General features: G+C 31.1%; 2 protein-coding genes across 7 annotated transcripts; both read right to left on the bottom strand.

The window, feature by feature from the left end:
• Positions 1 to 5,214: 5,214 nt before the first annotated feature.
• On the bottom strand, positions 5,215 to 9,135 carry LOC107859645. Of its 6 annotated transcripts, none has more exons than XM_047407099.1 (12): positions 8,975 to 9,135; positions 8,555 to 8,702; positions 7,407 to 7,512; positions 7,252 to 7,265; positions 6,957 to 7,175; positions 6,636 to 6,707; positions 6,453 to 6,539; positions 6,327 to 6,365; positions 6,145 to 6,249; positions 5,882 to 6,047; positions 5,633 to 5,742; positions 5,215 to 5,505 (listed from the first exon to the last, which is right to left on the bottom strand). In XM_047407099.1, the coding sequence occupies exons 1-12, from the start codon at positions 9,028 to 9,030 to the stop codon at positions 5,419 to 5,421; spliced, it is 1,209 nt and encodes a 402-aa protein (XP_047263055.1). In that variant the 5' UTR covers positions 9,031 to 9,135; the 3' UTR covers positions 5,215 to 5,418. The 6 variants fall into 6 exon arrangements, with proteins under 6 accessions (XP_047263055.1, XP_047263057.1, XP_047263058.1 ...); XM_047407101.1 differs by lacking the exon at positions 8,975 to 9,135 and adding an exon at positions 7,866 to 7,963 and having other exon boundaries at positions 8,555 to 8,922; XM_047407102.1 differs by lacking the exons at positions 8,555 to 8,702; positions 8,975 to 9,135 and adding exons at positions 7,866 to 7,963; positions 8,055 to 8,191.
• Positions 9,136 to 10,845: 1,710 nt separating this feature from the next.
• LOC107861271 (NAC domain-containing protein 86) lies at positions 10,846 to 15,536 on the bottom strand. Its single transcript, XM_016706619.2, has 6 exons — positions 15,148 to 15,536; positions 13,419 to 13,696; positions 12,865 to 13,227; positions 12,413 to 12,778; positions 12,210 to 12,282; positions 10,846 to 11,672 (listed from the first exon to the last, which is right to left on the bottom strand). The coding sequence occupies exons 1-6, from the start codon at positions 15,302 to 15,304 to the stop codon at positions 11,011 to 11,013; spliced, it is 1,899 nt and encodes a 632-aa protein (XP_016562105.1). The 5' UTR covers positions 15,305 to 15,536; the 3' UTR covers positions 10,846 to 11,010.
• Between the last annotated feature and the right edge of the window lie 7,198 nt (positions 15,537 to 22,734).

Raw genomic sequence — 22,734 nt, 5'->3', positions numbered from 1 at the left:
TAAATTATATCATCACTATTATCTTCTTACGGTTAAATATTCTCAAAAATAATAAATAAAAAGCTTCCAACTTCTCAAGCAAATGCATAAGATGTTTGAGAAAATTTTGTGAAAAGAGAATATATAGATTGAATGTCAGGAAAATGATCATGATTGTTATTTTTATAAAACAGGGCATTAATGTAGTCTATTTATATTTCACGACGACTTTTAGATATTTTTTTTATTTAATATTTTTATCATCTTCTACCTATATTTAATAAAAGAAGCAAAATTCTCATAAAATACAATTGTGATTTATAAAAGTATGATGTTTTATTATTATTATTTGACTCAAATCCTGTGTATTACATGTTTCTAAGCTAATTGAAGGCAATTGCCGTTACTAATTTCTCTTTTGTTGCACTTTTGTCATCTGATGGTAATTTTTTTGTTGTAGTGCCTTCACGTAGAAATTGAAATGCATGACAATCCCACTTATCAAAATAATAGGAGTTTTTCAATTCAAAGTTGTTATGAAACAAGAAAGAATAAAGAAGAATAGTAGATGAAATAGAAAGAGTGATTCTTATTACTTTTCTTGAGGGATCATTTACAATGAAGGAAGCTCTTCTATTTATAGGGGAATTTGTACCTAGTTTCACACTAAAAGACAAATACATCAGATCCTGATAAATATCAACTAGACCTTATTTGATCTTGATAGACATTCACTATGATGTAAATACATTTAAAACACTCCCCCTTGAACATCTAAATAGATAATGTGCCTCGTTAAAATCTTACTAGAAAAAACTCAGTAGAAAAAAAAATCTAGTGAAGGAAAAAGAGTACACATTTCTAACAATACGCATATCGGCTGCCTCATTAAAAACCTTACAAGGAAAATTCAGTGGTATAAAACCTCGTAAGAAAAAAAGAGTACAACGCGTATTAACTCCCCCTAATGAGAACATCCTTAAACCTTTGCATCCTGATCTTATGTACCATCTTCTTAAAAGTTGTAATTGGAGAAGACTTGGTGAATAAATCTGTCAAATTTTCACTTGAACGAATCTGTTGCACGTTGATATCACCATTCTTTTGTAGCTCATGTATGTAGAAAAGCTTTGATGAAGTGCGCTTCGTTCTATCTCCTTTTATGAATCCTCCATTAAGATGTGTTATGCATGATACATTATCTCCGTATAAAATTGTGGGTAGATTATCATATTTCACACCACATTTTTCTTGAATGAGATGTATCATGGACCTCAACCATACACATTCTTGGCTTGCTTCAGGAATAGCTATTATCTCAGCATGATTCGATGAAGTGACTACGATAAACTGCTTTGTATATCTCCAAGATACTGCAGTACCACCACATATGAATACAACCTATTTGAGATCGAGCTTTATGTAGGTCAGATAAGTACCCAAAATCAGCATGACCAATAAGATCGAGACTGCAGACTTGCTAATAAATTAACTAAAAAAAAGCTATATCAGACCTTGTAGTATTTGCAAAATACATTAGTGCATCAATTGCACTAAGATATGATACTTCATAACCAAGGAGTTCCTCATTCTTTTCTTGAGGTCGGAGTGGATCCTTATTCAATTTTTGCATGTTTCTCATTTAAGCAAATACTCTATTGCTTTTGAAAACTCTCCAAGAGTTTCAATGATACTCAAATCATCAAATTATATCTTATGAGGATAATAAAAAGTTTTCCAGAAACTTTATATGCTTCAGGCATTTTGAATCCTTTAGGGATTTTCATATGGATGTTTGTCAAGTAACAATATCCAACATGTCAAGTGTGACATCTTCAAGTGTCTGGACTGCAAATCAAATAAGTTTTACGCTTATCAAAATGCATCCTTTCAGGTCACTTGATAAATATTTCTACGTCAACATGCTTAAATTAACGTAGAAGTCAGATCCTCATAATCTTTTACATTATTGCGCCAATATTGTATCAAAGATATCGTCGATGATTTCGTATTTTGTATTGGTTCACAATGCGACATAACATTTTAAGATCTCATCACTTCATTATTTTCAAGTACCTAAACTTCTCATAAGGTTTCATGAAGTGTTATGTTGTAGGCTCTTCAAGAGCACATTGCCTTCTTATCATGATTATTTGATTCTTATCCTTTTCAAGGATTATTTTATTTGGAACCGATTGGTCTATCATGCTTCACGCATGATTGAACTTTATCCTTTAAGGACACAAAATAGGAGGACTTGCAACTAAATATGAGATGCTTTCGGCATTTGACTTGAATTATCTTTTGAATAAGGATCTGATGATAATTTCTAACATATTTCATAGCTGCTTATAATCTCCCCCTTATGTTAGGAAAACTAACATACATCCCCATCTTCTTTGAGGAATCCATCTTTGTGCATCATGGTATATTTATTAATCGTATACCGCGCATCAAAATTATTAGATGGAATAGTTGGTTACTGACCTTGAACCAATTGAGAGAGAAGAAATAATCACAATATATTGGTCTAATGCATATAAGTGCTATTGTATGCAATATATCATATATTCATACCAATACATGAAACTTTGTTCTCATTAGTAATGGTTCAGCTATTTATGGAAGGCATTCAATGCTAATCATTATCAAGATGAATTATCTTAGATTACACAATCTGAAAATTATGCTCAATTTATATTGAACAAGTAATTTTATGAATGTCAAACGTAGGTTGACCATGAATGTACATGTGGTCATCTTATTGATGCATCTTTTCAACATATCACATGATAAGTGAATGGGCCCCTATTCACCTTTTATTCTTTTCAGATTTTGAGGGATTCAATCCCAACTTAGTTGGTCCGACCAACTTATCATGAGAACAAGCAACATTAAAGTTCATGAAGAATTTTCTAATTCTTCAATATATGTTCAATACTCAGTATGCACATCTTTGAGATATCGCAATCGTTCATGTCAACTTATGAACTTTTAATCTAGTAAACTCCAAGTTTACCATGATATGTGTTTTTACTTTAGCAAATTTCAGATTTATTATTACATGAATAAATTTTAGATTTACTACTTTAGAAGTAGATTTCAAAATAACTTTTCTCAGTTATTCTGCCTCATTCGGAGTGAGTTGTGATACCATCACAATTAAGTGCACGTTTGCATTAATAAGCTTCTCATTCCCTAGGAATGAAATATAATCATGCTTTAAGCATATCAAATTATGATAGCTACTACAAAAGCAAATTGAGGCATACATATGATTTGTTGCTACCACATTCAATTCAAGGAATGAAGCATATTTAATGGGACACGTTTCATCAAATATTCATTATTTTACCTTAGCCATCATAATATCATCAATATGGTGCATTGAGATTCATACTCAACGTTTTATCCATTTAAAGGTGTCTTAGGCATAATTCGATGGGACTTGAACTCAATCATGATGCATCAGAACTCTAATCCAATATCTTATTCTTTTGGTACGATGAAACTCAAATCCACCGTCTTACCTCAATCAGTAATATAATAGCCAAATATATATTCAAAAAGTTAATTATACAATAGTGTAAAATATATAAGCTTTTAGCAAGTTTGTCCAAACAACTTCTTATGGTTAACAAATTAATTGTTGCTGAAAACATGAAATATTACTTACAATCTGATTGTTAAAGTGTAAAAGCAATTTAAAAATGACTTAAACCAATAACAACAATGACCGTATGTAATTTGTAGCCATTCTTATCATTAGTATGTTACCGCCATAGTCATAATTTCGTGTTTCAATATTATACTTACCTGGGAATGGTCTGGTCATTATTATGATCCTTTGGCCTCGAGGTTTTTTGCGAACCACTTGTTGGTTTACACAAAAAAAAATAATTTTACTAAATTAGTTAGAGACTCGTGCTGATAACGTGTTATGAAATAAGAAAGAATAAAGAAGAATAGTAGATGAAATAGAGAGAGTGATTCTTATTACTTCTCTTGACGGAACATTTACAATGAAGGAAACTCTTCTATTTATAGGAGAATTTGCCCCTAGTTTCACACTAAAAGACAAATACATCATATCCTGATAGATATCAACTAGATCTTATTAGATCTTGATAGACATTCACTATAATGTAAATATATTTATAACAAAAGTTACTTTTTTATAAGTGCTTATGATAATGTTGCTAAAAATAAGAAATTAGAAGTTTATATATAAATTTAAAACACAGGTTCATAAATCAGTTTTAAGGCCTATTTTTGTGAAATTTTGTTTTCACAAAATACTTCTAAGAGACAACTGCATTTACAAATTATACTCTGCCAAATATAGGACTTAAGAAGTTATAAAATTTAAAATACATGTTCTAAAACCCAAATTAGTTTCAGATAATTTTTTTTTTGGGTGAAATCATATTTTCACAAAATACTATTAGGTTGACAAGTGTCAACACCCAAAAAAAAATTAATTTTATAAAAAAGAAAATTCTCATTCAAATATTAAAAAAAAATAACTAAAATGAAAAAATATATACTAATTTGCACATTAGCTATCTGTATATAAACTGCACATTAAAAAAAATAAAAAATAAAAAGAAATAAAAATTTTCCTAACAAGCATATTAACTTCCACGTCCATTCCGAAATGAAAAATGAGTTTGATTCAGTATATTATTTTTAGTTACTTGCATATAAATAATTATTATTTTAATGTTGTACAGTTTATAATTTTTACAACTTGTGGGGTTTATAATGTCTATAAGAAACACACAATTTAAAGAGTCCAAATTGCATATCCAAATAAAACTGCAACTTCATCTCAAATAATTTCATATCATTATTGAAAATCAATATTTCAATCTGTAAATTAAAAAAAATCCTAAAAAATGAATGACAATAGTGTTGTAGCGAATGATGGTAACATAAAGAAATTGAACAACATTTCTTCCATAAGTTTGATAACACGGTCTTATAATTAAATAGAGAATAAGCTCATTGTGGAAGAGGGAGGTGTGGAAGTTTAAGCGCAAGAATTGAAATGAGCAGGCCTAAAATACCCATTAGAATAATTCTATGATTTAATATCAAATCTTCGAAAAAAATACATGCTACTTGGAGTATTCATATCACAATTTTGATGAATTTTTTTTGTTATCGTGTATAAAATGGTTTGTAATGTAGTATACAGTAGCGGAGAACTGTTTCTACAATTGATCAGAGAACTGAACATAACTACAACGTAGTATCATGATTTGGTTTGTAATCACATTCTGAATAATAACTACAATGATTATGGCTTCAAGTCTTCCTTTCTGTAGCTGATGAAGAATATCTACTTCTGAAGCTTACAATAAATGTGAACAATTGATGACAGAACAAAATGCGAAAAGCAAAAAGAACCGAAGAATCATGAATAAGAGTTGCTAGCTACTGGCAAGCTACAACTGTAGGTTCCATTGGGATGGAGCTATCTCTTTCACACATTTCAGGACCAATGCTTATGATCCCTTCTCCCTGCAATAGTTAACATGTCAAAATGTTAAGAGTGGCTTTTTACTCCTTTGAACGTGTTTAGGTTATTAATTCCATTTCTGGTCCATCGCGTGTAGTTTTATGTGAAGATTCTTCCATACTGTCTTACCTTTGCGATATTTCTGAAATATGTAGTGTTATAATTTCCTTTAGGATATAAAGCTTCAATGATATCTGCTAGGACCAGTTGGGGTTGAGAGACAGCTCCATCATACCAGTCTTGAACAAGCAAATGGTAAACACTATCAGCCCCAGCAAAAGACAATTGAAAACAATGTTCTTCGGACAATCTTGATAGACACGCTTTGATTTGCACCCCTTCAGGTAAAAATATGCAGAAACAGTAAGAGAAACCTACCGAGGACCGTAGAATTTTGTACTCTTTTATCATATCTCCACAAGCTTTGATTTGAGAGAAAAGCAAAGCAGGATTGATCTTCCAAATTGATGTTTCCAAGAAATGTGGAGCCATTATAAGCCTCTGGATCTGAGGTATATGTTTCATCAATCACTACATCCACAGTCTACAAATCAGATACTAATACAGATCAGCAAAATGAGATGACAAATTGATAATTCGAATGATCAGAAGCAAAAATGGCAGATGAGAGAATAACGTACACAGAGAATAGCATGAAACTCTTCTAAATCATCAGGAATAGACATATTGTATGTGATTTTGTTGATGGAATCATCAACATTGACTCCACCAGCATCCTCTACAAACTGCACCATTTATCACATTAATATAGCCATACTCGAGAAATGACCGCCAAAACTGGTGAAAGTGAGAAAGATCTAACCTTTAATTTGTATGGATCTCTTGTAAATGACCACACTCCCTATACGACAAAAGAGGCGTATGTTAAAGGTATTTTGTAATGCAAATGATAAAGAAAAAAGCTGGGTTCAAGAGTCGGTGTACACACATCTTTATACTCCATCCAAGAGACAGTTGGTTTAAGTGAATTCCTACTGATTGCAGCTTTGCTCAAGCACAAATAGTTCTCCTTAATCTGTCCATAAAAGAAAAATATGCTTAATGAACATGAAATATTCTTCTATATATTGTCATCATAATGAAAATTAAGTATGTAGCATTCTTCACTTACTGCAGAGTAGACTTGGTTTGCCCTGTTTTCCATATTCGCAAAAACTCCTAAGTATTTTATCCACTCTGCACGCTGTTAAAGTAATGCATGATTTCGCGTAATAGATCAAAGCAAAGCTCAACAAAATAGAAAGAAGATTTTAGCTCATGAGTTTAACTTCTATGTACTGACGGTGTAAAAGATAATTGTTCGTAACAAGTAGAACTGGTAACCTGAAAAATACGACTGGCTACCTGCTACAACAACTTAAATTACACCAACAATGTAAAGATTATACGCATTGTCAGTGCACCTTTGTTACATCTTTAGTTCATTATGTACCTGTAGAGGTGCATCTTCACCAATAGGGACAAACGTGGCAAAGTTGCAGGGTTGAGCTTCATCGGTGTTGGCAATGAAGTGAGCTGCATATTGTGAAAGTTGTTGAGGGTCATTCTTGTTGATGCTCTCTACTAGTCCGTCTTGGTATAGTTTTAGTACGCATTGGGAGGCCACATACGTTGACGTTATGCCTTTCAAGTTTCCCAATAGGCCTAATAGCTGCAGAATTCCATGCAAATTTTGTCAATCTAGTAATACAGCTATAAGAATAGTTACTGAAGCTGTGCCTTCTTACCTCGAAAAAGGAAACTGTCCATTGAAGGAAAAAGAAAAAGGAAAAACAAAAACAGTCATGAGTACCCGAGTTATCAAAGTACCAAAAAGACATGTAAAGCTTATAATATGATGTTATAAAGAGGAAAAACAACAAGAACGGTTAAGATGGTGTACCTGGAAAGAAGTAGTCAGTCTCGATTGAGTAGTTCGCTAGTGGGATAACAAAAGACTTTATTCTTGAGGTGCAATACTTTGTTCTACTAGCCATTCTCGTGTTGTTCTGCACATATAATTTACATTCAAGAGAGAATTCGTTTGCTGGAATCATGTCCTTAGATCACAAAAGAACTGAGAACTTGCAACTAGCTGGAATTCACACAAATTCATTTTGTTATAGTAGTAGATCATGACCAGCTCTAATTTAAATTTCCTACATCAACATGGGCACCAAGGGGTTCAACATTTACCATACATATGTATATTCCCCCAACGAATATATCCCCTTCTGCCCCTGAATGTGGATAAGTTGTATATATATCTGGTTGAAAGAATTTTAAAATAAAATTTTCTTGAAAGTCTGCAACATTATTATCACAAAAGAGTAGTGGCTAGTGGGTCATCTCGAATCTTAACTCTATAAGATCTTGTTCTGTCAAAGGTATGCTCTTATACATGGCTGTAAAATCCACCGGCTTGGAGAAGCAACTTCATTGACACTATCAATCAACATCCTGGTTTGTATTGATCAATGGAATAATGTATTAGGTAGTGACACTTTTACTTTTATCCAAGAGGACTTAATCAAGAAAACGACACCATTACCAACAGAGAGCTCTTACTGAGCTCAAATCAAAGCAACTTGTGCCATGGAATTCAGCAACCAAGGTGGACTCTGGTGAGTTCTTGGATTGCCAATTACAGAGGACAATTGAAAAAAAGTATTAACTCCTTTTCTTTTTAAAATATCCTTGACCCTACAACCTCCAAGGTCCAAGTTTTGTGGTCCAGCAACCCTTATCATCTTCTTTTCAAGTAATTCTAGCCTTGAAATAACTTCCATATTTTTAATTCACTCAACACCTTCCATTTATAACTTAGATCCTTTTTCTTGCCATTTCTTAATCAGAACTAGAGCCTGTTCTAGCAATGGACTATACAATTAGAGTTGCACAATCTCTTTTATTAACTAAAAGATCAATACAGAATCTTTGATCAATCAGTCACTGTCTTGTTATAAAATGAGAAGAGATGATTGTGCCATTTTCATGGCTTAAGCAAACGCTAGCAACTACTAATTAATTAAGATGTTGTTACGTACGTACCTGGATAAGAAGATAACTCTTGGCATCAAGGGTGTTCTTAATAACCTTGAAGGTTTGTCCATAGTATATCCGGATATATGCAGCATCTTCCACTTTTGATGTATTCCCAACTTTCACTGTTGGAGTTGCTGCATTTGCATGCTCCAAACTGTGGATGCACCACAACAAAACCAACAAAATTTGCAGCACACACATGTTACTAGTAGAACAATGTGAGAGAAAATACATTATTATACATACAATGTCAACTGCATAAACCTATTGGCCAGGGTATTTAGTGAAGGGGTGAAAGAAGTGTTAGCAATTTAAGTTATAAATACTTCCTAAAAACGATACAAACGTTCTATGCAATTTTATAATTGATGGATAGTGTTGAAAAATTACAAATATTAAAGTAGGTAGTGGAGGGTGGGGACATACTTCACAGAAGCAGTTGATTTGGGGCATGAATTATTTGATTTCAGTAGTGTTGGCATGTGAAAAAAGGACTCTTCCTTTTTTTTTTTTTAAAGTTCTTTTTACTGCGAATTTCCAATATATGTGACCCGTGATCAGTACTGAAAATATTAGACTTGTTTTTGTCGTCCTGTTTCCATATGTTTTCTATTTGTTCTAAAGTGCTCGAAATTTTTCTACTGTTTTAGCATCCACCATGTGCTGTCCATTACCATCTTTCCACCTCCTTAATTCACCTTTTAATAATCTCAAAACATTCATCTACCTTCACTTTCCTACCATTTCTGACTCTATCACTCAATCTTAATCTACCCATCATTGAAAAGGCAACATGATGCATTAACCTCCCGCTATAGGTAGTCTGGGAAAGAATTTGTTATACAGAGTCTTATTTGTATTTTTGTAAGAGGCTATTTTCATAATTTAAACCTGTGATATGTGTTACGTATATTTGTATTCTCCATATATACGCGATCAGAAATTTTGAGAAGGATTATTTTGTGAGATGGGAGTAATTAATGATATTTCAAACAAAAGATGTGAGTTTATATTTCTTTCATCTTATCTAAGGAACAAAATTATACAGTACTAATTTACTAATTAGGTAGAGACGATCTAAAATTTGAAGTTTATAAGTTCTAAAATTTATTATATACATGTATTCTGTTGATTTCTCAACACGTATATAAGTTTAGATCAAACGTACCGAATTCTATCTAACTCGTACATACCACCCCCTCCCCACAATTGGGATCTAACCATAATTTTTTCTTTGAGCCAGTCATATAAAAGGAAGTCAAGTTACTATGTGATATAATTTGAAATTCATGCAATCATGAATGAGGTATATATTCTAATTTTAAAGATGTTAAAAATCTAAATTAAAGCCACAACGAAAACTTGGTGCTTCAATTGCAATCATGTAGACTTTATTGGGAGAACAAACAAGTAGTAATGGAAGTAAATAGTGCATGATAGTGAAAAAAGAATATAAACAAGAAAAATTTAAAGAGACAGACAAAAGCATAAAGAATTGAATGTACAAGTACAAATATGGACAGACACTTTTAGGTAAAGTAGAAATAAATGAGGACAAAAAGAAACCAAAGCAAAGCAAAAACACATGAGCATGTTGGTTGAATTTGATGATATTGCTAACTTTAAGTCTTTATCTTTGCTATATTTTCACAGGCTCAACAGCTCTACTTGCAAAATTCTAAGGTTTTCAATGAATAGCAACACATCTCTTTTTTTGTTTTCGAAATTCATTGGTCGGACTAATTCAAAATTGCGCCGGAAGGAAAAAGATTCGACTTCTTAATTACTGAAATGTTCTCCATATATATTAAAATTTGATCTCGAGATGTTTGGTTCAGGGTTGAAAGATTCCGATTCATGATCACCACTCGTTATCTACGAGAAGTAATAAAAATAAAATTGTCATATAACTCATGTTGTTCCAATGTACTATATATTATTTTCTTTTTCTCTAGATTTTCTTATAACACAATCAATTTACCTAATAGAACCGTATAGTTTGGTGATTCATTAGTCAAATTTAACTTTAACAATGGTGAAATATCGTGATCGTGTAAAGACATTTTACGTTATAATTGTAATTTAATTTATATTATACGGGATTGTCTGTTGCTAATTATATTCCAATTGTTATGAGCAAGTTATGTGGTACCAACTGAAGGAACATATAGTTTCAAATGTCCAGATCGAAGCTTTTACATCAATTCGATGGCGATAAATACCGGAAATAGAACAGGTGAATTAACAGTACTTGGGCAGCACAAAGTTAAGAAAAATATTAAACCAAGGCTCAATCACAAAACAAAAGCTCACTGTTAAGTATAATTTGATATAGGAGGTTTTAAAAAGTACATTGAGATTTTTGGTATCTAATTCAAGGGGGCTCTTAAATTGGGCCTTCCCTAACAACAATTATAGTTAGCAATACAACAAAATATTCTGATATGGAAAAAATGAAAAGGTCAAAATGAAGGGACAATTATATGGTGCAACCAAATGCTGGAAAGAGCTACTACAAGTGTGAGGTAATTAGGCCATTTCTTTTCCAAATAGCAACAATATTTGATCCCTTCATCTTTGTCACCAATTGGGAATTTACTTTGCTTATAAATATCCCATTTGAAATCTTCAACTTTCTTCTTCTCCACCCTCTCTATTAAGCAACATTCTTCATAGACACCCTTCTTGTCTTCCAATTTGAAACCTTTTTCCTCCAACTCCAAGCATTCACCAACATAGAGCCATAAAGTTTGTAAAATTGCAACCATACTCACCAAAGTTCTCATGGTTGTTGTCCATGGTCTTGTGACTTTTGTGACAAAATTATCATGAGGAGCTCTATTTTTTGGAAAATCATGGAGTGGAACTAGGTTTCTATGGATTGTAAGTGTCCTAGAAGGTGTCACTTGATGATAAAATGTCTTGGATGCTTGCCTGGTAGCTATAAAGAACCCATGATTCACTTCAATTTTTCCATATACTTGAAAGCTTGGGCAACTTGAAAAACCATCTGTCACATCTCCATCTCCCAACAAGTTGTCATTTCCAAATCCCATTGAGAAATTGTTTGCTTCTGTTTCATTCAATCCACTATTGAAGCTGTTGTTCTGACCACTGTTTTCAGCTGTCATTTAATTAAATGGATCAACAGAGATATGATGTTATATGTCCTAGAAGATATATTTTCTCTGTTTTATTTTACGTGATGTTATTTGATTGCATGAGAAATTTGAGATAATAAAAATCGACTATTTTTATGTATCATGGTTTAAACATACTGTAATATTCTGAAACAATACAAGTTCAACTAAATGTCCTAAATTAAATATCTTTTTGATACGTCAGCATTAGGTGAATATGTGAAAAAAGTAGTAGTAAAATTTTAACACACTACATTTTGAACCTATAATATTGAAGGAATGAAGGTGCATTAAGTTCAACGCTAAAACCTTAATAAGGCCTAATACAATTGAGTTAAAATTTTAGCTCCACCTCTAATGATATTTCTTTGGCAATAAGAGCATGATATTAAGGATAAAATAAAGGTCAAAGTTAAAAAATTTGAACAAATTATAAATAAAAGTTTGTCATATAAGGCTAAACAGATGGAACACAACTAAAGCTTAAAAGGAAGATATATACTTGGAGAATTCTCAAGTACCTTGAAACTCATGATCTCTCTGGACAGATGAAACATTGTCGATTGGAACAGTCTTATAATCCTCAAAAAATTTCTGTCCAATTACAAAGGAAAGGTAAATCCAAAAGCATATTGGATATCAGGGAATTAATTATGAGTGCTAGAATAAAATCTAAAAATTGGGAAAATAATTGCATTACTAGTTAAATTAGTGAGAAATTTACCTTCTCAAGATCCCTGTTTGACATTCCTATCCATCTCAAATTTTCCACCATTCTATCAGATTTAAAGTCCTCGTGATCAAAATCTCCAATATCAATGGACCTAATTACATTATCATCTTGCTCCATGAAATTGAATGAGCTCAAGTCATGATGGATTTGGTTATTATTAGGAGGAATTAGGAAAGAGAAGTCATCAATAGGAGCACATAAATTACTATTTCCACACCATGAATCTTGATTGATAAAACTTGATTGAGGCATCTTGGCATCATGATCAACATAGCCAACTTGAGGGAAGTCTTGAATCTCCAGTGGAGGTAAGGTGAACCTATGCTGCAACCTTGCACACTCTAATGCTATATCAACCTGAACAAGATAGTACATATAGATGATCAGTTTCAGCTTCTATATATCGATAATGTAATTAAATACTAATAACATGTTGATGTTACCTTGGATGGGAGAAATGGCAAAGTTCCATAATTTGGAATGGGCTGAGCAGTGTTGTTGTTGTTGAAAGTAAAAGCTTCATTTGACAAATATTGCATCCATCTATCATCAGTTGGAGCAGAAGCATTCGTGTTGATAGGAGATCCATGGACTGCCATGGATGAGGATGAGGAGGATGGCATAATTCCATATTCATGATCATGAGAGCTCTCTATATCATGAAGATCACCTCTTCCCTCAGAATAAACTTGATCAATGCTAGAGGATCTATCACTTATCGCCGCGCTACCATAATATTGCTGCCCTATTTTCGGACCATTATTATTCAAACTCCTCTTGATTACACGGCAAAGTGCATAAGCATCCTGCAAATTTTCCCCATGCCAAATTGACCATTATTAGGTGAACGTTCAATGTTAACGTATCCGTGTGGACTAAATAAGAGACTTTTAATAATATTGATGAGAGAGTCGGGATAGCGAGTTACTATGTTAAATTAAAATTCTGAATGTGTCTCTAATAGTAAAATTGATGAGTTAAGAATATATTTGTGTACCTGCAAGCCATTGGCAACTTCACATTCACGTTCATCTAATCTATATTCATGCATAACCCAATCAGTTCGAGCTCCATGAGGTGCTCTTCCTCTGTAATACACCAAGGTTTTCTTCATCCCCACTGCCCTAGTTTGTGAATTTACTTTCCTGTCCTTCCCCGTCGCCTTCCAGTATCCAGCTTTCGTTGCCCGATTTGTCCTCGACCCATTTGGATATTTACGGTCACGGGGACTGAAGAAATACCATTCTAGATCCTTGCTAGGCAATAGAGACTTTCCTATATAGTGTGAGAGATGTTAGAGTCAGAATTTTCTCTAAGCGAATTCAAAATATAAGGAAGTAACGACACATGTAAAAATTAAATAAATTCAACATCTACTATATATATATATATGCATAATAAAAGAAAACAACTTTAACCTTATAGTAATTTTCAGAATTTAAATGATGCTAGTTAGGACCATGAAAGTGAGATCTTCATGGGAATTTATTAAAGAGTTATTGAGTATGTGAAAATTTTGACACAAAAATGAAAACTGAAAGGACGTGAAAGAGATTCTTGAAACATGGTAATCATCAAAGGGACTCACCCTTGGTCGAAAAGAAAGTGGATTAAAATAAAATTTTTGATAAAGGAAAAAGGGAAAAAAAAAAAGAAAAAGAAAGAAAGAGTTGAAAACTCATGAAATAAAACAATATTGCAATCATGTCATTTTCTTTTTCAATACTAACTTTTGACTTGAATAAATCATCATCGAAGTAGCAAGTACAGTCTTTAAGATTCAATAGAAGATCAAAAGATGTAGCTAGGGACCAACTTCCTTTATAGCTTACACATATAGGAGTAATACAGATATTCGTGCTAAAGCATATGATTTTTGACTGTTAAAGTGTGATTCAAAGTGTCACTAATCAGAATATATTAGTCATCAGCACGCGTATGAAAACACTATATGGATTAAACTAATTAAATCTGATGACTTAAATTATCTTGGGTGTTCTAATATTCACTTTCACATACTATGATTTGTAAGAAAAAGATAAATTTATCCTTTTAATCAACCTATTTTCTTCTCTTTTTGTTGCATGTGATCATCTCGTTTAATTTTTATTGTGAGTTGCATTGTTTTTAAAAAAAAAAGTGTAATTAATGACCTGACTGCCAAACATCAATTAATTAATAAACACATGTTTAAGATTAAGGAAATAGTTTCTGGTACATATATATCTTTGTTATACCTTTCTTGAGAATCACTTTGTGATAAATCTTTTGGCTCATTATCTTTTCCTTACTCTAAACCTTAAAAAATGATCGATGACAGTTGAATTAATTTATCTTTCAAGGCTGAACAGTCGTTTATCTGCACAATGAATGTTTACATCAAATTAATATATACATGATATATGTTTGAATATGGAGTTCATTTAGATTAATTAACATCTAGTTTTTACTTCATTAAATTACTTAACCATGATAAATTTTATTAATTTGATGCAAACAACGGGTGAGGATAAGTTTATACCCCTTAGTCTTCATTATAATTAAGAAGTAGAAGCCTAATACTACATTGAAATTAAGCTTGAACGTACGTGCATGTTGCACATGGTAATTTCTTTTCCTTTCATATATATAGTACTTGATTTACACTTTTTTTTCTTTTGGTTTGGTTCCTTTGATGAGGAGAAAAAGAAAAAAGGAAAAAGAATAAAAAGAATCATATAGTGTACCTGGTAATTCCCATGGCTCACATTTGTAAAGATCAACTTCAGGAATGATCTCAAGTTCAATTTTCTTGTTATTGATCTTTCTTTTCAAATAATAAGCCACAAGTTCTTCATCAGTGGGATGAAACCTAAAACCTGGTGGCAATGAAACAGGTGCCATATGTATATACTCCTAATTAATTTGGAACTTCTCTCTTCAACTTTTCTCTTTTCCTAATTTAGCAATATAGAGCAAAGATGTTGAAGAGGAAGATCCAAAGAAGAAGAGGAGTTGTAATTATTGGGAACTCAACAGTTAGAGAAGAAGGATGAGGAAGTTGAAGGAATTGGATGGAGGGTTTATATGATAACAAGACAAAAAGAGAAGTATGTCCAAAAAGCAAATAGGATGGCGCTGCCACCCCCACCTTTAGCTACTTTTACCTTTAAATTTGTTTTTTCACATCAAATGATAGCTTTATTTATCTTTCTTCTCAAGCTCAAACAAAAAATAAATCTCTTTCTCTCTCTAATTTTCTCACTTGGTGTTCGATATATTTTTTGAGGCCAGACTAATATGGGCAAATCAAATGTGTCCGAATAATCTCACGATATATGTGGGATAAAACAATCTCTATTAATTAGAAATAACTTTATGTTGAAACTTGATCAATTGAAAACCTCTGATAATAAATTAAGAAGTACCTCTCATTCCGCCATAACCATTGATAAAGTATTCCTCTTCGCTCTCACACACACTATCTTAAACAATGCACATAAAATCGTTGGCTGAATATATTATTCTTAGACGAAATCAAGATTAATTTTTGAGTCATTAATTGTAAAATATGTACTAATATAATATGTGAGTACGTATGCATGCATATTATCTATAGATACTATATAATATTAATTAGTTTAAATATTTGTAGTTACTGAATTTCATTTTAATAAGTAAGTATTTGCAAATTCATAGGCTTGAAGCTATATATGTGTAAAGAGGTGCATATATTCAAGGTAAAATTTTAGTTTTTGCTCACAAATCTTTGACGCTACCAATTTCTGGCGAATATATAAAGTTCATATCCAAACATAACCAATTAAAATTTCAACTTCAAACGTTCAGTTGAGTTTCAACCAAAACATCTTTCAACTTCATATATTTATTTCTTTGTAGTTTTTACTTCTCTAAATAAAAATTGTGATTCCTCTCTGCCACAACGTGTAGCGTATTCTTTTTTAATACGTCGTATTGACAATATTCTATGCTTCAAATTTGTCCATTCGATGTTTGGCTAGTGGACGTAGCCATAGATTAATGATATTTTTAGCAACGTATAGGGGTAGTATGTAGGGGGTATTTATATAATTGCAAGAAAGACAATTCTTGAAGGAACTGTGTATTGGCGGCTTTCGTAACTGCCAATCTGCAAAAAATGTTCCTTTCACATGCCTACTATTCTCGTCGCCCATTCTACCGACAATTTTTAATTTTAATACTACTAATATACATAGTTTTAGTAGATCTACTTTATTTGGGATTGAGAAAAAAAAGGTAATTTGATTTGATGTAATACATTTTTTTTTTCTTTTTTTTGTTATGAAGTTCGGAGAAGGATTGAATTACAAAAATTTATTGTGCGTAAATTTACCTTGCAATTTTATCATGAATTTATTTGCACGGCTTGTACCTATGACTTAGCTTGTTGATGACATTGACAATTAACTTTATCAATTATTTGGAATTGGGATATATAACGATAACTATATATATATATATATATCGCAAGTTATGAACTTTTGACAATGAATGAAATGCTTAAAATGCTTCATCTCTCTTGTCATACAAGGCTTATTCTTCTCTGAATATCAGCTATATAAACAGGGGTGGATCTATGGTAGCGGGTGTGAGTTTTCGGGAACTCATATCAGCTACTGTAAGGCTTATAATTATGTGAGAAAAATTATCAAAACTTATAAATATTAAAAGGTGGGAACCCATAAATAAATTGAGGGATGACTCAGTTGTAATAAAGGAACCCCTTAGCAACATGTATCACAAGTTTGAACGTGAGTTCGATTCCTGTGAAGAAACCCACAAGTTTGAAATCCTGGATTCGCCTCTATATATAGAATTACTAGTGATTATGTCAGTGAGAATCAAGGGATTTTACTGAATTTTTCAAGTGTATTCTTTTTGTTATTTTAGTTCGTCATGCATAAGAATTTGAAATTTATTTAGTAGAATTTCTTCAGAGAAATAACTTTGTGTATATATGAATGAAATAAAACTGTCATGATATAGTTTGTGTACGAATAAGGGGGTGTGGTGATGGGGCCTACTTTTGCCACGTGAATGGAAAAAATCCAACATGGCAAGGATCACTTGCTGCAGTTTATTGTCCTTGTCATCAAAATTCCCCCTTCTAACACACTATTGCTTTTCCTTTTCCTCAATCTTTCTTTTTGTGCTTTTCCCCTTTCTGAAGGATTTATACGGTGCGAAGTCAGGATTTTAATTAAGGGGATTCCATATTTAAAGAAAACTTAAGATTTCAATTAAGGAGGTTTCATATTCAAAGAAAATTTAGTCGAAGGGGGTTCAACACCTACTATAACCACATAAAAAATTATTTTAATCATGTATAAATAGTATATTTTTTCGTCGAAGAGAATTCGGCCGAACCTCGAACAGAAGTTTGGCTCCGGCCCTGGACTTTTATATACTACTATCTTCTTTCTTCTCTATTATTATTCTTATTATAGTATTCAATTCTCCCTTCTTTACCGTTCTTCTTACTATTTTTCTTCTTCCATCGGATACCTAAACTTCAAAGTATGGTATAATTAGATTAGATTCGCCATTTATATATATCATACCTTAAGTAATTTTCGAGTTTCTTCAACTTTGATTAGGTATTACCTCTATTTGTAGTTTATTGTTTTACTGGCTAGGTGATGCATGTTTGAACCTATATGTATTGTGGATCCACCTAAAAATATCTTCAGCGATAATTAAACGTCAATAGCTTGATTGTCACTAAATTCCCCTTTTTTAAGGCATAGCTAGCTAGTGCCAATCACATCTTAGCACTCTTTATAAATGTCCTTAAAGTCTAAGCGACATTGAATCCAATGATAATAATTAACTAATGTCGGTAAAACTTTTATTGCATGGGAGGGGGAGAAAGTGGCGAAAAGGCCGAAGATGTTTTTATTGATATAGAAACTACATATCAATGTGATGTAAGGAGAAGTTAAATTAAGAGAGAGAGATAAGTAGCTTAGATTTTTATAATTAAATTCTTTTGCTGCTTTGTGATTCTGTTTATTACTAACTAGCTAGTTATGATAAGTTTATTGATATATTATACGGTATTTGTATAGTAAGTTTTCCACTTTGACTTTCTTTCAACTTAATTACCATATACTGCAATTGGTAAATGCATGTTCATTTCTTCTCCGATCAAACAATACTTTACTTAAAAAATTACTTATATGTAAGACAAATTTGTTATATATAGAGGATTATCCAATTCAACAAAAAGGTATAATAATGTATTGTAGATTAGTCTGAATGCAATATCGCATTGTTTAAAACTCAAAATTTGTTTCCCCTCATACATTCGGACATCATTCTATTAATTATATGGAGTATACCAAAAAAGAAAACATAATTTTATTCTATTTTATATTTTATATCTCGTTGTTCACATTCATTTTCTATATACCATCTGTCCAAATTATTTAACTCTACAATCATTAGCATTTGAACTTTGTCATGATAATATAGGAAACCCCATAGAAAAAGAGGGACATAAAAGGATTCTAAGAATGAGGAAAGTAGTTTGAACATGCATTTAAAATGACGTAATCATAAAATTAATCAGCAATATCAAATTACATAAACAATTGCAAACTTTAATCTTATTTTTTTTCTTCCACTTAATTAAAGAAGAAAACACTTGCCGAAAGGATGCCTCCTAATGCACAAAACGAACGTCACATGCCTAAAAGAAAAGCAAAGGAAAAAATTTTTAAAAAAATGTTGGGATTATTATTATAATAATAATAATCTGAAGGCACAAAAGTAATCACTTGTTTCCTCCTAATAATCAAAGTATTTTGAATTTTACATATTATATTAATTAATCTAAAAGGAGCATAACAAATTAAAGACGTGTTAAGAATTAAATAAGAAGGTTTAATTTAATATTTCAAAATCCAATGCATTAAAGCTAATTCTACGTATACTGCTTTATCCAACTCATCATCCTAAGATCTTCCATCATTAACAACAAAATTTTATTGACTGGGAAATAATTATCGTGCTGATAAAGTTAAAGTCCTAAAAATTTTATAGTAACAATATTGGATAAGGTTTTTCTAAAAGAAGAAAGAAAAAACGTCGAAGTTTGACTAGATTTGCATTGGAACATGAAAAAGAGGAAAAGAATTTTTTTGGTTAAATCCATTTAGAGTTTAGTGGATTTAGTTTTACATAAAAAGTAGTATTGTCGTTGAATAAACTTATTTTGACGTTTTTTCCAAATGGAGAAGTACATTTCTGTTAAAAAGCTTCTAATAAATCTGCCTTTTTCTTTTTTACTGCAAGAGAACATGAATTTTGGGATTTTAACTCTCCTATTACTGCAGTTCAAATTTTAATCCTTTGACCAGATCTTAGTACCAGTACTCAGCGTTCTCCTTTATTCTTTGTTTTTTTTTCATATAAAATTAAGAAAAAAAAGAAAAGGCAGTCTTCTTAATATGGAAAAGTAATTATTAATAAGTATGTGTCCAGTCTTTGCATTAAATAATGTGGGATGGAGCAGTAAAATTAGGCCTATAGGTGGTAAATAGATGGGTGAGAGCAAGTTTAGGCGAGTTAAAATGAGTTGAGTTAATAAATGAACGACACAAAGTTATTCCACTAAAATGGTTAATAAATGGGCGAGTCATTAAGACGCACAAAGTTATTCCTCTAAAATGAGGTAAAATACAGGTCATAATTCAACCCACGCAATTCTTACTAAATTTTAATTGCTTTTTTTTTTTTTAAGTAACTTTTCGATAACTTATAAAAAGATTCTTTTTTCTTTTTCTTTTTTACATAAAACCAAAAATATGTTTTAAAATACTTTGACAAGATTTCTCATACCTGCTAGATATCAACTCAAACTTTGATGGACTAGAATGGATTGAGCCAAGATCTCTTAGGGGTCAGTGTATTGAAAAAACTAATGTATGAGCATTAATATATAGTACCATATTTGATATCATATTTTTTATTATGCATAAATAATACTTGTACTAATTTTATACTATATTGTGTATTGAGGTGTGTATTAGTACGTAATACACACCATTTTGTATGTACTTTTCATAATGTAGCTATGCTGAAGGATATTTGGAAATGTGCTAATTGCAGGAATAAGATAACTTGTAACCTGCATCCTGCAAGTGCTCTCTATGGATTGGGTTACATTCCTGATTACGTGGTTTATCATGAGGTGATCTTGACGACAAAGGAGTACATACAGTGTGTGACAGCTGTGGAGCAACATCACTGGTTAGCAGAACTGAACGGCAATGTTTTTCTCCGTGTAAGATTCTGATATGTTAATTCCAGAACATTATATTAAAAAAAAAAAAACTGAAAGCTGTTTTGGATGGTATGTGTTAACTTCTTTAGAAATCCACATGCGGTTTGTTGTTGTTTAAGTTATTTTGGATATTTATTACCATTTGCTGAATATTAGGAAATGATCATTCCGAAAATATAACATTAGATGATGTGTTGTTAAGCATCTACGTACTGTTTATGTTCTTGTGGATGTAGCCTGATTTGGTGTAGTTGTGAAGATAATGAAGGATTTAAGGAAGGATAATTTGCTAAATAAATATTTTTTTTATAAATATATATTATCTTTAATACATCGAACCAAACAATGTGTAAAAAATAATGTATGCATAACTAATACCTACATTACTTACTACATTTAATTATATTTTACCATTAAAATCAATTTTCAGTGACGTACTTTTTGCTTCGTATTAAATTCTAACTATATAAATTTGAGTATTACTTACTTCCCCCATTACATAATAAATGAATTGTTGGATTTTGACACATATATTAAGGAAAAAACATTAAAGACATAAATTTAACATAATTTTTCATTTTTATCCCCCCCAAAAAATAATTTACCTTGTAATACCTTTTTAAAAGTTAATTGATTGTCAAATTATAAGGGCAAATTTGGAAAAAAAAATTAATGATTCACTTATTTTAAAACATTAATAAATATTTCAATAATTCACTTATTCTGAAACGCACGGAGTAACATTTATTAAGAAATATTATATTGATGTTGGGCCTAAGGCAATTGACATGAATTCTGAGCCTAATGCAAACCTACTCCTGATGACAAAGCAGCAATAGCATGAACAGCTACTATTATTCCAACAGGAGTTAATGATGTGTTTTGGGAACAGTTACACTCGGAAAAGAATTTGGAATTAAAATATGCCCTGCAACTAAAAAAAAGTATCAATATATATTATATATAAAAAAAATATTAAAATAGACTTTGTACACTTAATAAGTGCACAATATCTTTTTTGTAACTGAAAGATTTTTGACGGTGTTAAAAAAATTAAAGTTGCACTTAATAAGTGTACAATCCATTCTTTTATGGAATGTGCACTTATTATTCATATTATTTATAAATTGGACACGATTATTCATTTTTGTGCATTTTTTATTGTATAATTTATTTATTTATAGATTGTGCACAATATATTATTTTTGATTGTGCACATTTTTAGTGCACAATTCATTTATTTATATCGTCTACTTTTTTTGCAAAATACTGAATAATTTGATGAAAAAGAAATTTAATTAAACGAATGCATATGATTAGACTTATATTGTTTATCTTGGTTAGTATATATGCAACGGGAGATTCCGCTCCATAATAGAGAAAAATAAGTTGAAAGACCTCAAATGTTTAATGAAAAAAAGCGATAAGTGGATTCACAATATTATTAAATTAAAAAGGATAAAATCATTTAAATAATTGAAACGGTTGTTGGGACAATTAAAGTTATTTGATAACTTTGTTAGTTGTCTCAATAACTATCGAAGTTGACTATCAAAATTGTCGAACAATTTCGATAGTTATTGAGACACCCTTTTTAATTGTTGGAACGAAAATATATAAAAAAAACTGATTTTTTTTTTCTATTTTACCTAATTCTTAAAACTTAAAGTATCCTAACTTAATTGACAAATTTATTTGTCCCTTTTAATTCAAAGTCCTTTCATAGTAATTTGCTTTTAGTATTTTTAGTTTTATATTTTTTTTATAAGAAATATTTATTTATTTTTATATATAAAAAAGTTTAATTCTTTTTCTAATCAATTTCTAAGTGGCTTATAATTTGATTGATCATATTTAAATCAAGTTTTTCCAAGAATTGATTTTTACTCTTCACTTTTTATTAATGAATATTTGAAGATTAAAGTATACTTAATTATGACCTAATTTAGTAAAGCATAAATTTAGAGAATAAATTTTGTAGAAAAATAATTTGTAGATTATGAAG

Source organism: Capsicum annuum, chromosome 2 (assembly GCF_002878395.1).
Source record: "Capsicum annuum cultivar UCD-10X-F1 chromosome 2, UCD10Xv1.1, whole genome shotgun sequence".
Classification (NCBI taxonomy): Eukaryota; Viridiplantae; Streptophyta; class Magnoliopsida; order Solanales; family Solanaceae; genus Capsicum; species Capsicum annuum.
The sequence above is the reverse complement of the archived record's forward strand: the minus strand, read 5'-3'. Positions and strand labels throughout refer to the sequence as shown.